This window comes from Asterias amurensis, chromosome 15 (genome assembly GCF_032118995.1).
Source record: "Asterias amurensis chromosome 15, ASM3211899v1".
Classification (NCBI taxonomy): Eukaryota; Metazoa; Echinodermata; class Asteroidea; order Forcipulatida; family Asteriidae; genus Asterias; species Asterias amurensis.
In genome coordinates, this window is record NC_092662.1 from 9,215,634 (window position 1) to 9,229,278 (window position 13,645).

Genomic DNA, 13,645 nt, shown 5'->3' on the forward strand with positions numbered 1-13,645 from the left:
CAGCCAACCACTGTTAAGGGACCCTGTAACAAATGCCACACCTACCAGTTGTAGAAATCCAATTGTTTCATGCTCATTATGAAGTATACAAAAAGCATGAACAGGGCTTTCTACATCTGACTCATTGTGTATCTTCTGTTATTATTGAATATGATTGATATACTGTACTCACGTGTATCAGTGCAACTTCCATGATTGTAATCTGTACTTCTATCACCATCTACTGCTAAGCTTGCATTCCAAGTATTGGCTCCAATGAAGGTATGTACTGCTGGCTTTCCATAAGCAATGTTGAATGATTTATCTGCAAGTCATTAATAAACTCAGCATTACCTACAGATTTCATTAGTATCACACACAGTGATTAATGAATATCACTCTAAGATAATATAATAATACAATGATAAACATAATAATATCAAAGTCTTATATAGCACACGTATTTACCAAACAAGGTACTCAAGGCGCTGAGTAAATGTATGTACAAACTTTCAGAAAGGTAGGTAATTGCAGTGATGAATTCTGAGACCCAATTATATAGCACCTCATCAGGGTTTACAAGGTGCTACGGCGCATAGAGGCAGCCACAGCCTGGAACACCGGGGTGAACACTTCTCTTTTTGATAAGTGCACTCGGTTCTTTTACATGCGTTACACAACACATGGGACCAACGGCTTTACGTCCCATCCAAAGGACGAAGCGATGGTTAAGTGTCTTGCTTAAGGACACAAGTGTCACACCTGGGGATTTGAACCTACACTCTGCTGATCAGAAAGACCAGAGTTTGAATTTGGTGCTCTTAACTGCTCGGCCAGACGACACTACCACAATATTATAGAGCGCTGATGGCACAAAATGGATTTATCCTTGTATTTTCCTCGAATTGGTATAGTAAAAAGAGCTTGTATAAAATAAAAAAAATTTGGTGTTCTTATAAAAAGACACAAAATAATGAATAAACTAAAAAATTCAGTGTGTGAAATACTAACAAGAACAACTTGTTATTGTACTATTTACAAACCATTGGAAATGCATTGAAGGTCAGCTGGAACCCAGTGCCCTGCATGACAACGAACTTGGCCATCTCCAACACTTGGTTTGAGACCAGCATTACAAGTAAGATAAGCTGTCTCTCCATGGTTCAAATTTTTATTGACATATCTGATGTCTCCATTTATGACTGTCAACGTTGAACATGCATCTACAATAAACAGGGAAAACAATACTAATTAATATAATTGAAAACAATAAGAAAGAGGAACTGATAATCAATTTGAAATTGGAAAAACAATTTTGTTTGGCAAATCTGCTTACTTGGTTTACAGTATACAATGCATTTTGTACACCCGAGGCGAGGCCGAGGGTGCCATTTCCCCCAAGGGTGTACAAAACCCATGGACCCCAATCACAGCGTGCAACAATTGTTTTGTTATACCTTGCTAACATTAATATTCCTCTTCTCAAAGTTCTGTTGTTATCTTCAAACATTAATTACGACGGAGTATTCATTGTTAAATAAGCAGACGAACAAGAAACAATTCCCGACTGTTCCCTCGAACCCGCCGGTGTACACAGCGCTGGAAATACCAACATTGTTATACCTCGGTAACAAACTACGAAGTTTGATTGGTCGAGAACCAATCACGTGACGCACAACAAAAACGCATGTTACATGGCTCGACTGGCTGGGTAACAAGAAAAGTGATGTACACCGGTGTACATCACCTTGATCGTACCACGAAACAACCGCGGGTTCGAGGGAATTGTTTCTTGTTCGTCTGCTTATTAAACAATGAATAGTCCGTCGTAATAATGTTTAAAGATGACAACAGAACTTCGAGAGGAGGAATAACAATTAAACAAAGGTTTAACAAAACAATTGTTGCACGCTGTAGTGACTGGGGTCCATGGGTTTTGTACACCCTCGAGGGGAAATGGCACCCTCGGCTTTGCCTTGGGTGCCATTTTCCCCCTCAGGTGTACAAAACGCCATGTACCCCGTCTCGGTGTGCAACAATTGTATACTGGGAACGATCAAGGTGATGTACACCGGTGTACATCACTTTTCATGTTACCCGCCCCGCTGTGTATTACGCGTAGCGCACATTCTTAGCAATGGTACATTCGTTTTTGTGCACGTCACGTGATTGGTTCTCGACCAATCAAACTTGACAGTTTGTTACCGAAGTATAACAAAAATACAATTGTTGCACGCTGTGACGGGATCCATGGCGTTTTGTACAACCGAGGGTGCCATTTGCCACCGAGGGTGTACAAAACCCATGGACCCCAGTGACAGCGTGCAACATTTGTTTTATTATACCTTTGTAACATGGTTATTCCTCTTCTGCTGTCATCTTCCAACATTATTATGACGGAGTATGCATAGTTTAATAAGCAGACGAACAGTTCAAATAAAAGAAACACTTCTTCACTGTTCCATCGCACCCGCGGGTGTTTCGTACACAGCACTGGAAATCGACCAACACTGGGAACGATCAAGATGATACCCACCCCACTGTTCTCAACCAATCAAACTGCACAGGTCATTACCAAGGTGTAACAATATGGGAAGTGAGTTCATAACAAGAGATTGAATGAATGAAGCTTACTTGGTTGACAGTTAGGGAGTGGTGAGTTCATAACAAGAGATTGAATGAATGAAGCTTACTTGGTTGACAGTTAGGGAGTGGTGAGTTCATAACAAGAGATTGAATGAATGAAGCTTACTTGGTTGACAGTTAGGGAGTGGTGAGTTCATAACAAGAGATTGAATGAATGAAGCTTACTTGGTTGACAGTTAGGGAGTGGTGAGTTCATAACAAGAGATTGAATGAATGAAGCTTACTTAGTTGACAGTTAGGGAGTGGTGAGTTCATAACAAGAGATTGAATGAATGAAGCTTACTTGGTTGACAGTTAGGGAGTGGTTAGTTCATAACAAGAGATTGAATGAATGAAGCTTACTTGGTTGACAGTTAGGGAGTGGTGAGTTCATAACAAGAGATTGAATGAATGAAGCTTACTTGGTTGACAGTTAGGGAGTGGTGAGTTCATAACAAGAGATTGAATGAATGAAGCTTACTTGGTTGACAGTTAGGGAGTGGTGAGTTCATAACAAGAGATTGAATGCATGAAGCTTACTTGGTTGACAGTTAGGGAGTGGTTAGTTCATAACAAGAGATAGAATGAATGAAGCTTACTTGGTTGACAGTAAGGGAGTGGTGAGTTCATAACAAGAGATAGAATGAATGAAGCTTACTTGGTTGACAGTAAGGGAGAGGTGAAGTCCAAAATCCATTATTGCAAGTCTGATCTTGTGAAACATCTCGACCCAGGTTGAAGCCTTCACTACACTCAATTGTCCTGATTGTACCATGGTGAGGATCTCCAACTAAGTTATAGACCACCCTTCCATGCAGTAAAAATTCCTTATCACAGGGCTCTGCAACCAAAGAACAATATCAGTTATTACACAATACTTTATCATTAAAAACCATTCTTGTTTTCGATTGTTTTGATTTAGCTTCAGAATTAGCTGGTGTATTAATGAAGAAGCTTTTGGAAACTCAGCAATGATGTGTTCTCTAAAGAAAACTCACACCAGAACCAGCCACACGAGTCTGGTCAAAGACTGCATTTATCGCAGTAGTAAATCAATCTTTATTGAGCAAATCAATATACATGTTTACAAAATATTAATAGGCAGAGGATAAAGAAAGCACACTTAAACCCAGGTCATTTATCATGGGCCAACAAAGCTGGCCATGGTACAGTGCAGGGCAGACAAAAAAAATATATATACGCAAGACATAACACCGAGAGAAAAGCAAATGAGCAACAAGAATAGCTTAACTTCTAAGAACAAGGCTAGGTTGGTCAGTAGACCCCCATGATGGTTCGTGGCGAGCATTCCATATGGTGTAGCTACAGAGGATGGCAATTTTACTAAGTTCCTTTTTGAGAGACTTAGAAGCTGTGGTTTTAGTGAACGAGCAAATATCCTCTTCAGAAGTGACCACCACATGAACCAATTTCAATGCAGGTGAGGTTGCAATTGTATCAATTTTGTGAGATGTCGGCTAAAAGGTTGGCGTACTTTTGGTGTTTTCGTTTATGAGCCTTGGATATGTTTTGTTCGAATGGCACTGTCAGTTCAACTAGGTGGACTTGTTTTGTTTGGGTATTAATTTACCACTTATGAACAAATAATTAATCATGTTTTAAGAATTTTTTGACCAAAGAGTAAACGAATACATACTAGGCCGGCAGACTGATGGTGTATGCTGATTCCATGAACCATAGTGACAAGACACAGTAACAGTTGGACCCTGCTGTTCGTATCCATACAGGCAACTATAAGAAGCTGTTGTACCATGAGGGATCTTCGACACCGCTAGGTTCACTTCTGGTTGATAGGAGATGTCACCATTGAGAGGAACAGTGAGCTGACTACGTGTACAAGGAGCTATCCAAAACAAACAATACAACCACAGTCAGTTTAGTGCAAAGTTCATCTGCAGTTTGGAGTCAATTATTTACTTTTATACAGTATATATCTTCAAAACAATTTTCTAATGTAGGAACTTGTGAAGAAGCCAAACAAAGTTTTGTTGAAAACAACCAGATATCATGTGGCAATTAATTGTTACATGAAGTTTCATGCAATGTACAAAACTAATCATCTAAAAGGAAATACTTCAAACTCCGCCCAGAAATTATTTTGCTCAATACTTTTCACAAAGTGTAACTTAGAGGGAAAGGAATTTTCAGTTGTTTATTTAACCACCTCACGTCGAAAGACATGTTTATCCGCAAATTTGTATTGGACATTTTTGGGGGATGTTAACACGCATGGAAGAAAATAAGATTTTTCTCAAGTTTTGCTGCCGGCCAGATGGCTCACTTGAACATCCACCAATACTTCAGTGTGTAGAGTGCACAGGCAGGCACCTACAATGATATGCTTTGTTTTACTGATACAAAGAGCGACAACAGGTTTAGGAAAACATGTCTTGTAAAATCTCCAGCCGTCGCTTTCACCAAATTCGTCCTTACTAAGGATTAAACTTTGAACGAGTTAAGTTCTGTATTCTTAGACGTCACATAGGTCGCATTGAACAAGTTGAGTGACTCGTCCTAACTCGAGATAGAAATAATCCAAGCATTTCGTGAAATTGGCTGTAGGGGTTATTGTGTAGCCTCAAATTCCAGACCTTTGTCCTGTTGTTGTACAAATGTGTCATACAAGAATGGACAGGCTGTCACCAGTCTTTATTATTCTACATGTATTCAGCTCAATGATAGGCGAGTCTGAGCATTCAGAGATTCCTGTATACTTAAAGCAGATTTCCAGCCGTGTCTCATGGCCAAGGTTCTGCGAATCACTGCAGCCTGCTCAATTTTCTCATAAAGACAACATCATCCTTTCATCAAGACAGAGTTTCTTTGTGCCAATGACAATTTTTTTAAGGAAAAAGATTACTCAAGAAGCTAAAAAATTTCAGAAAAATAATACTGCAGGTGGGCAGGGACATTTTTGTAAAAATACCGACGTGAACTGGTTAAGCACAATAAGCACACATTATTTCTTAATCTCTTTGATTTACATGTAAGGGGTTGATAAATGTGGGTGGGTGTGGTGCAGCAGTGACAGCATGATTTTTTAATGAGTCCAAGTCAAATCACAAGTCGAGGTAAACAAAAAACCAGTAGTTTTAGTTTGACTTAAAGACACCAGACATTATTGGTAATTGTCAAAGACCAGTCTTCTCACTTGGTGTACATGTATCTCAACATATTGGTCGTTGAAGTTGTAAGATAACTATGAAGAAAAAAAAAACACCCTCGTCACACAAAGTAGTGTGCTTTCAGATGCTTGATTTCGAGACCTCAAAATCTAATTCTGAGGTCTCGATATCAAACTCGTGGATAATTACTTTTTCTCAAACACTACGTTAATTCAGAGGGAGCCATTTCTCACGATATTTTACACTATCAACATCTCTCCATAACTTGTTACCAAGTAAGGTTTTATGGCAACAATTATTTTGAGTATTACCAAAAGTGTCTGGAGTGGTGATGGGGGGGGGGGGGAGGTATTACCTGCATCACATTTAGCATGAAATGACCACTGCCCATCATCACACATATACTCCTCATTGCTGTTAAGACTGTAATATCTAGCACAGTTAATCTGAAGAGAAAGAATCATACACATTTAGAATGAAATGACCACTGCCCATCATCACAAATACAGTATACTCCCATTGCTGTTAAGACTGTAATATCTATCACAGTCAATCTGAAGAGAAAGAATCATACATATTTAGCATGAAATGACCACTGCCCATCATCACACATATACTCCTCATTGCTGTTAAGACTGTAATATCTACCAGTCAATCTGAAGGGAAAGAATCATACACATTTAGAATGAAATGACCACTGCCCATCATCACACATATACTCCCCATTGATGTTAAGACTGTAATATCTATCACAGTCAATCTGAAGGGAATAAATCATACTATGAGCGAACTGGTCAATCAATATGATCCATTACATGGTACAAGTACATCATATAATCCATTTCTCAATCCTTGTTATTACTAAACTTGTTATTAATAAACTTTGCAACAGTTTAATAGATGGTTTGGTGTTAAACAGGGACAATTTTACAAGAGTGGGATATGAATCAATGACCTCCGGATCAACATACCAGTGCTCTACTGAGCTTTCTATTCCTTTGTTGGCAGTCTTCCTATTTTGTCAATAGCTTTTAAATGTGGAGACCACTAACAATAGGGCTGGGAGCTCAGTAGGTAGAGCGCAGGTAGATTAATATGGAGGTGGTTGGTTCATAGCCCGCTCCAAACAATATTTGTCTTTGTTCAATGCCAAATCATTTCAAATCTACCCAGTCAGTTTTCCTCGTGGTTTGGTATTTGATATCGAACATACATGTAATAAGATACATAATACTTCTTGATGTTTAACCCTCCTCTAAAGTACATACTGTATTTGGTAGTAATTACAGGCTTGATTAAAGACTAACCTGTATAACTGTTCCATGTGTGACTGTTCGGCCAGGAATAAATCTATCATAGCTACCATGATGTGGAGGGTTAAGAATAGTGCAATCAGCTGAAAATAACAACAGTAGTTCATATTGAAAGAACCATTTGACCCTCCTTTGGCAAATACATACAGTAAATTTGCCATGAGCACTGTAATATATACCATGCATCTGGGTTACATTTCACAAACTTAAAAGATTGTAAAGAAAATTCTCTCCAAATGTATGCTTTTGATTTTTGAAAGAAACATCGAAACCACTTAAAAGAAACGTCATACAACTGCAAAGATGCCAACATTGAATTTTGAAAGAGTAGCATCTCCCAAAAGTTAAGGCAGACATGCCAACCTCTGGGATCACAAAACTGTATTCTGAAACCCCAAAACCTGTATTTTGCATCAAAAACCTGTATTTTTTTTTAAACACGCGTAAACGTAGTTTGAAGCCCCGAGACAGGCAAAGTAGAGAAGGTGTGAAGGCCATTAAGTTATCAAACAGCCTAATTAAACCAGTAAATTAAAACTTGAAGAAAAAAAAAAAAAAAAAACATTGGGCAGAGGTTTCCTACGGGTGGTTAACCCAATGGAACAGGTTTTGTATGAAAAAAAGATATTGATAAATCATATCTTAAAGACATTGATTAATCATATCCTATTCATATAAAAACCCTTGTCAATTAATTAAATATCATTTTCTTTGTCAAAAGAAGACAAGTACAAAACAAAATTAATTTCAATGAAGAAGACAAAAAATAATAACAAATCATCCCAAAAAGTTTCGTTTGTTGCATTTGGGGGCATAGTTCTTAAATTTATCTTATAAAAATCTCGCTTCAGGCGCTCTATATCTTTTGCGTCTTTATTTTGGCAAAAAATTATTTTGCAAACTCGATTCGTCCGTTCACAAAACGACCGATACCATATAAGGGCATTTGACAACAGCGAATTGTGTTAGACTGGTTCCCTGTGAAATCGGGACGTCAGATAAACTGGCGTGTAGTATGCAATGCAGGTTTGTGCTACTAGCGTGCGTGCAATGATGGATGCGAGGGAATCTCTGGCACGGATTACGTGACAAATAGTGTCTGCCCAACAAATAGCGAATTTTCTACGCCCAAATCGTGTATGTTGGTATCTCTGCAACTGATATGTGATATATTTGGATAAAATTTTGCAGATAAGGTGCACTTTACAGTGAATGTACGATGGCAATACTGGAATTATGTATTGAAATGCTTATTTACTATTGAACTAGCTATGCCCGTAATTAGCTTTCAAATCCTTGCAAGTACTTGAGTTTCCAATGAACTCGGGCTAGTACAACACTTAGAAAGGAAAATGTAAAATAAATGAATCCCCCATGAAAATGCAACAAATGAGTTAAAGACACTGGACACCTTTGGTAATTGTCAAAGACCAGTCTTCTCACTTGGTGTGTCTCAACATATGCACAAAATAACAACGCTGTGAAAATTCAAACTCAATTGGTCATGGAAGTTGTGAGATAATAATGGAAGAAAAAACACCCTTGTCACACGAAGTTGCGTGCTTTCAGATGCTTCATATCATGACCTCAAATCTAATTCAAATATTTTAGTGGAAAATTACTTCTTTCTCGAAAACTATGTTACTTCAGAGGGAGCTGTTTCAACATTGTTTTATACTATCAACAGCTTTATGTTGCTTGTTACCAAGTAAGTTTTTATGCTAACAATTATTTTGAGTATTTACCAATAGTATCCTCTGTCTTTAAATAGACCACTGAAACAAAGAAATAACTCAAAATAAAAATCTACTCAAAGGCAGAAACTATATTTCACCTTTACATTCAGGAACAAGATTGGACCACGTTTCTTCCATTGTACATCTAGCTGTTCGGCTTCCAACTAGACTGTAACCCTCATTACAAAAATATCGCACTATGGCATTCATTCCTAGCCTGGGTGCTATCTTAAAGCCATGTTCAGGCACTTCTGGTTCTGGACATCTCACAACTAATAGAGAAAATCAGATAAACACCTTGATATCAATCCAATCAGAGAGGAATATGCCATTATAAGTAGAGTAAGGGTTACCATAGAAAAATGATTATTATACAAAAATGATATGAGAACAAGTAGGATTTGAAACTTTGCACATGTGGCATGGTGGAAATACGATAGTAAAGGTTTGCGGTAACTCCATGTAATGATAATCTCTAAATGACTCAAACTCATTTAGAGATGTCTCCGCAAACCTTTATTATAAGAAATGAGAACAATTAAAATGATAAATTAGTCCATTTCTCTCTTATCTCTTCAGTCTCCTGAAGATGACTAGAGCAAGCTAGTTGAAACGTTGAGACCAGTTTCAAGAACTGACTCCGCAGCAGTGCATTTAATTTTGATCCTATAAGCCAAAGTAGTAGTCCCAGCCAATAGACCGATCCAGTAGGCTCCACCCATTACGCACGTGTGAGCAAGACACGTGGGGCTATTCAATGCCTTTCTGCACAACTCTGCCACGCGCCCCAAGCAGACGCGCACGCATGTCGGACCATAGTGTCTGACCTTCATTGCGGTGTGATTGGTCAATACGCAATGCGGCGGGGCTTAATAGATCGGTCTATTGTCTATACCTTCTGCCCGGATAGTATTTCTCAAGCAGGACAGTTCTTTTCAGAAATGAGAAGTCTCCTGATTATCTGATAAATCTACTCCGCGATAGTAGAATAAAGAAACACAGTACTCTATAAACAAACTCTACCTGGCAAGATACACACACGGTGTTACCGCAAACAAAATATATATTGATACCTCACCATGCAGTGCCTCAAATCCTACAATTAAAATGTCTGTGTTAATTCCTGCAGACTGAGATTACCAATGTGTTTCTCATCAGTAATGCTGATATATTGTACTCCTTGTACTAAGAGAGAAACACAACAAGTTAAAGTCTTTGACATCCATGTAATTGTCATAACACATACCTGTACATGTAACCTCCTCACCACTCCATGTCTGGTCAGCTTGACATTGTCTGACTGGACTTCCTTCTAATCTGTAACCATCCTTACAGGCAAAGTACACCTGTTCATTGAAGTCATACCGTGTACCTTGTACAGTGCCATGATCAGGGGCAAACAATGCAGGGCATTCAATAGCTACAAAGATCATAGCAAAGAATGAATTAATACAGAGTACACTTCAAGTTCCAACTAAGCTAAACACAACTTAAAGACGCTGGACACCTTTGGTAATAATTGTCAAAGACCAGTCTTCTCACTAAATCACAACATATGCACCAAAAAACAAACCTGTGGAAAGTTGAGCTCAATTGGTCGTCAAAGTTGCAAGATAATAATGAAAGAAAAAACACCCTTGTCACACAAAGTTGTGTGCTTTCAGATTTCGGGACCTCAAAATCTAATTCTGAGGTCTCGAAATCAAATTAGCAGAAAAATATTTCTTTCTCTAAAACTGCATTACTTCAGAGGGAGCTGTTTCTCACAATATTTTATACTATCAACAGCTCTCCATTGCTCGTTACCAAGTAAGTTTTTATGCTAACAACTATTTTGAGTAATTACCCATATTGTCCACTGCCTTTAAAGAACATTACCACAAACTTTCGGGAATTAAAAAAAACAAAAAACACTCAAATCTAGGGTTGAAGCTTTAAAAGAAAACTGTTTGGCTTTGTGTGTTTGCAAATCGGCCTGATGGTTTTTTCCAACAACCGTAATTGCAGAACACAAAAATAGACAGCCCTTCTGCATTCCATACGACTTAAGCCCGGTTCATACTTCCTTCGAATGCGAATGCGATGCGAATGTTGACGTCATAAATTCACAACAAGTAATTTGCAGCAACTGAGTTGTGCTCAACTCTCTGGCGAATATCTATGAAAACATTCCCAGGAAGTATGAACCAGACCATGGTGCCTGTGTCATTGTCGCATATATGGGACACACAGAGATTTTATTTTTGTGTGCCTTTCCCTCTAGTAAGGAAATTCTAAATAAAATAATGATTTCTCATAACATTTAACAAGCTTTAGAATGAAAAACTGCCTATAGATGCAATAGTTCACAAATTTGCGTTTCAAATAGACTTTATGCATTGACGTCATCTTCGAGGTAAAACGATAAAAAAACAATCAAAACGCACAGATTTGTACGCGCGGTACACATGTTTGTCCAATGATCGATCGCTTTTTCACCTCTAGGTGAGGGCGCCCTACTAAGTTATGATATCATGTGCATATGGTCTATATAGATACTTGAGTACTCACCTTCACAACTAGGCATAACTGAGCTCCAACGTCTGTCTGATAAACAGGTACGGTAAGCAAAACCTCTCATCTCATATCCCTCATTGCAATGATAGATGACTCTACTCAAGAATGTGAATAACTCTCCATCACGCCAACCATTTCTGAGGAAGCCTGGATCACCACAGCTTTTAGCTATCCAAAACATAATTTAATACTTAAATGCTGACATTATACACAAACATAGTTGTGGGTAATTTATTGAGTGCCTGGCTATTTATGTTGAATAATAAGACTGGTTTGCATCTACTGTTTGATACAGTCAAGATCTAATAAGATGATTTTAACACACTAACTTTATCACTGTTTATTATTATATTCAGCTCAATACGCAGCAAGTCCGAGTGGGCCTAGAATCAAACAAACCATAGCAGATTAACGGCGATGTACAATTTATAGTGATCACATAATAATATTTTTTTCAAAAAGCGCACATCGAAGCTTTGTATTAGAATCTTTGCTGTCTGTCCTTTCCTTTGTAAAGTCCAGGTTTTCATTGTGGCAACAATGGTGGGAAAGCTCTAAAAGCTTGTATGATTATTCTGAATGCTTCCGAAACGCTCAGAAAAGCAATACCGCTCAGAGACGTAACAATTTGTATACTGATATGAAGTGGTTAAACAGGTTCCAGAGTTCATTTTCTACATTTGCATTAGCCAAATTATTCAATTTTGAAAGTTGACTGAATATCTGCGAAATTTTACCAATATTATTTTTCAAACTGCAAAAATACCAATTCAATTTAACAGACATGACAGAACTAGAAATATTTACGTCATAAAAGATATGCGTAAAGCAAGTAAATGTAGAGGTATCAATCAGTGCCTCAATAAACTGTTCAATACAGGGTGTCTATGGATAGCTTATGGACCCGACTTTCAAAAAATCTGTAAATAATTCATAAGTGGGTGAGAACTGCTCACTTTTGTGCAGTAATAAGCCTTCCAATTTGTGAGAGGTAAGTCCTTTGAAGCTCACAAAATTCAATCCAAGATGTCAGCTACTTTATCTTCAGCTCAACCAAGCATGAATTATTTTCAGACTTTTTGGTGACATATGAAAGTTGAGTCCATAAACTATCCATACATCTAAACATTTTTCCCCAGAATCATATATTTTTTATTCAGCAGCCATTTTAAAAGTGTATAAGTTTTTTTGAGACACACTGCAATGTTTCTCTGTACTTACCATAGCATTTCATAACAACTGGTGTCCAAAGCTTATCTTCCAAACATATACTAGTCTCAGCATTACCATAGTGATGGTAGCCAGCTAAACATGAGTAGGATAGGACGTCCCCTGGGCTAAATGTTCGACTCCTGCTATTGTGCCGGGCATTCTCAACTTTTGGAGGAGGACTGCAAAGAACTAAATTGAAAGAAAACTAATTTAATATTGAGTTACATGTACAAGTCTTTTTGAAAACAAATGATGTACTTACACAGATCCATTTCTGAAATTTAGAGCAAAATGTTGATCTGATATTTCTTGTCAGTATTCATTTAAATGCAGGAAAAAATGATAAAATTTGATCAGCAGATAGATACACTGTCACACCTTCCTACGTACATGTACATGTAGACTTTGGGGAAATAGTTTAAGTCAGAGAATAGAGTCTATTCTCTGACTTAAAATTTGTCCCAAAAATAAATGGAGTGTGGGTGGTTAATCAAAAAAACAATTAAATACAGTTCATTTGATTCCTGAACTGTATGTATCTTTTTTTTGTGCTTTGTAAAATGACACTTGTTCAACTTATTGTGCAAATTTTGCAGTTTTTACAGTCTTTGTCGTACTAAAGTGATAATTTTGACTGGAAAATATTCCTGTAAACTGAAAGATAAAATAATTTCCAGCTGTACTTGATGTACATCACAGTTCCAGTTGAACAAATCATTTTAATTTGAAACAAATTAACGGTTCAGTGTAGATTCTTAACAAATCTACAGTTGAGTGCAGATTCCTAACCTTATACCACTGAGTTTAATTTTATACAAAACAATCTACACTTGTATCACTAGAGTCACGTCACAAAAATAGATGAATTACTGATTGTTGTTGTTTAATACTTCTATTTTGCGGGAACATTCAATAATTGATCTGTGCTGTGGATGAATTAATTAGGGAATGACAGTGTGAGGACCCAGTCCTTACTGCGTTGTAATGACCGGGTTGGTGGCTGGCACTGTTAACGCACCTGTTACCTCAAAATTGATACATTTTCAGTGTGTACGCGCAAGTGCGCGAAGTTTTGCAA

At 37.7% G+C, this 13,645-nt stretch overlaps 1 protein-coding gene across 2 annotated transcripts in view; it reads right to left on the reverse strand.

The window, feature by feature from the left end:
- The window catches only part of LOC139948541 (sushi, von Willebrand factor type A, EGF and pentraxin domain-containing protein 1-like), a 63,917-nt gene that overhangs the window by 31,944 nt on the left and 18,328 nt on the right, over positions 1-13,645 (reverse strand). For both annotated transcript variants that reach the window (XM_071946724.1, XM_071946723.1), the window contains exons 6-15: positions 12,577-12,756; positions 11,350-11,523; positions 10,046-10,219; positions 8,898-9,071; positions 7,058-7,146; positions 6,106-6,196; positions 4,262-4,468; positions 3,263-3,445; positions 1,023-1,202; positions 173-304 (exon numbers count right to left, since the gene is read on the reverse strand). In XM_071946724.1, coding sequence (XP_071802825.1) covers positions 173-304; positions 1,023-1,202; positions 3,263-3,445; positions 4,262-4,468; positions 6,106-6,196; positions 7,058-7,146; positions 8,898-9,071; positions 10,046-10,219; positions 11,350-11,523; positions 12,577-12,756 — 1,584 coding nt within the window. The remainder of the gene's footprint in view (positions 1-172; positions 305-1,022; positions 1,203-3,262; positions 3,446-4,261; positions 4,469-6,105; positions 6,197-7,057; positions 7,147-8,897; positions 9,072-10,045; positions 10,220-11,349; positions 11,524-12,576; positions 12,757-13,645) is intronic.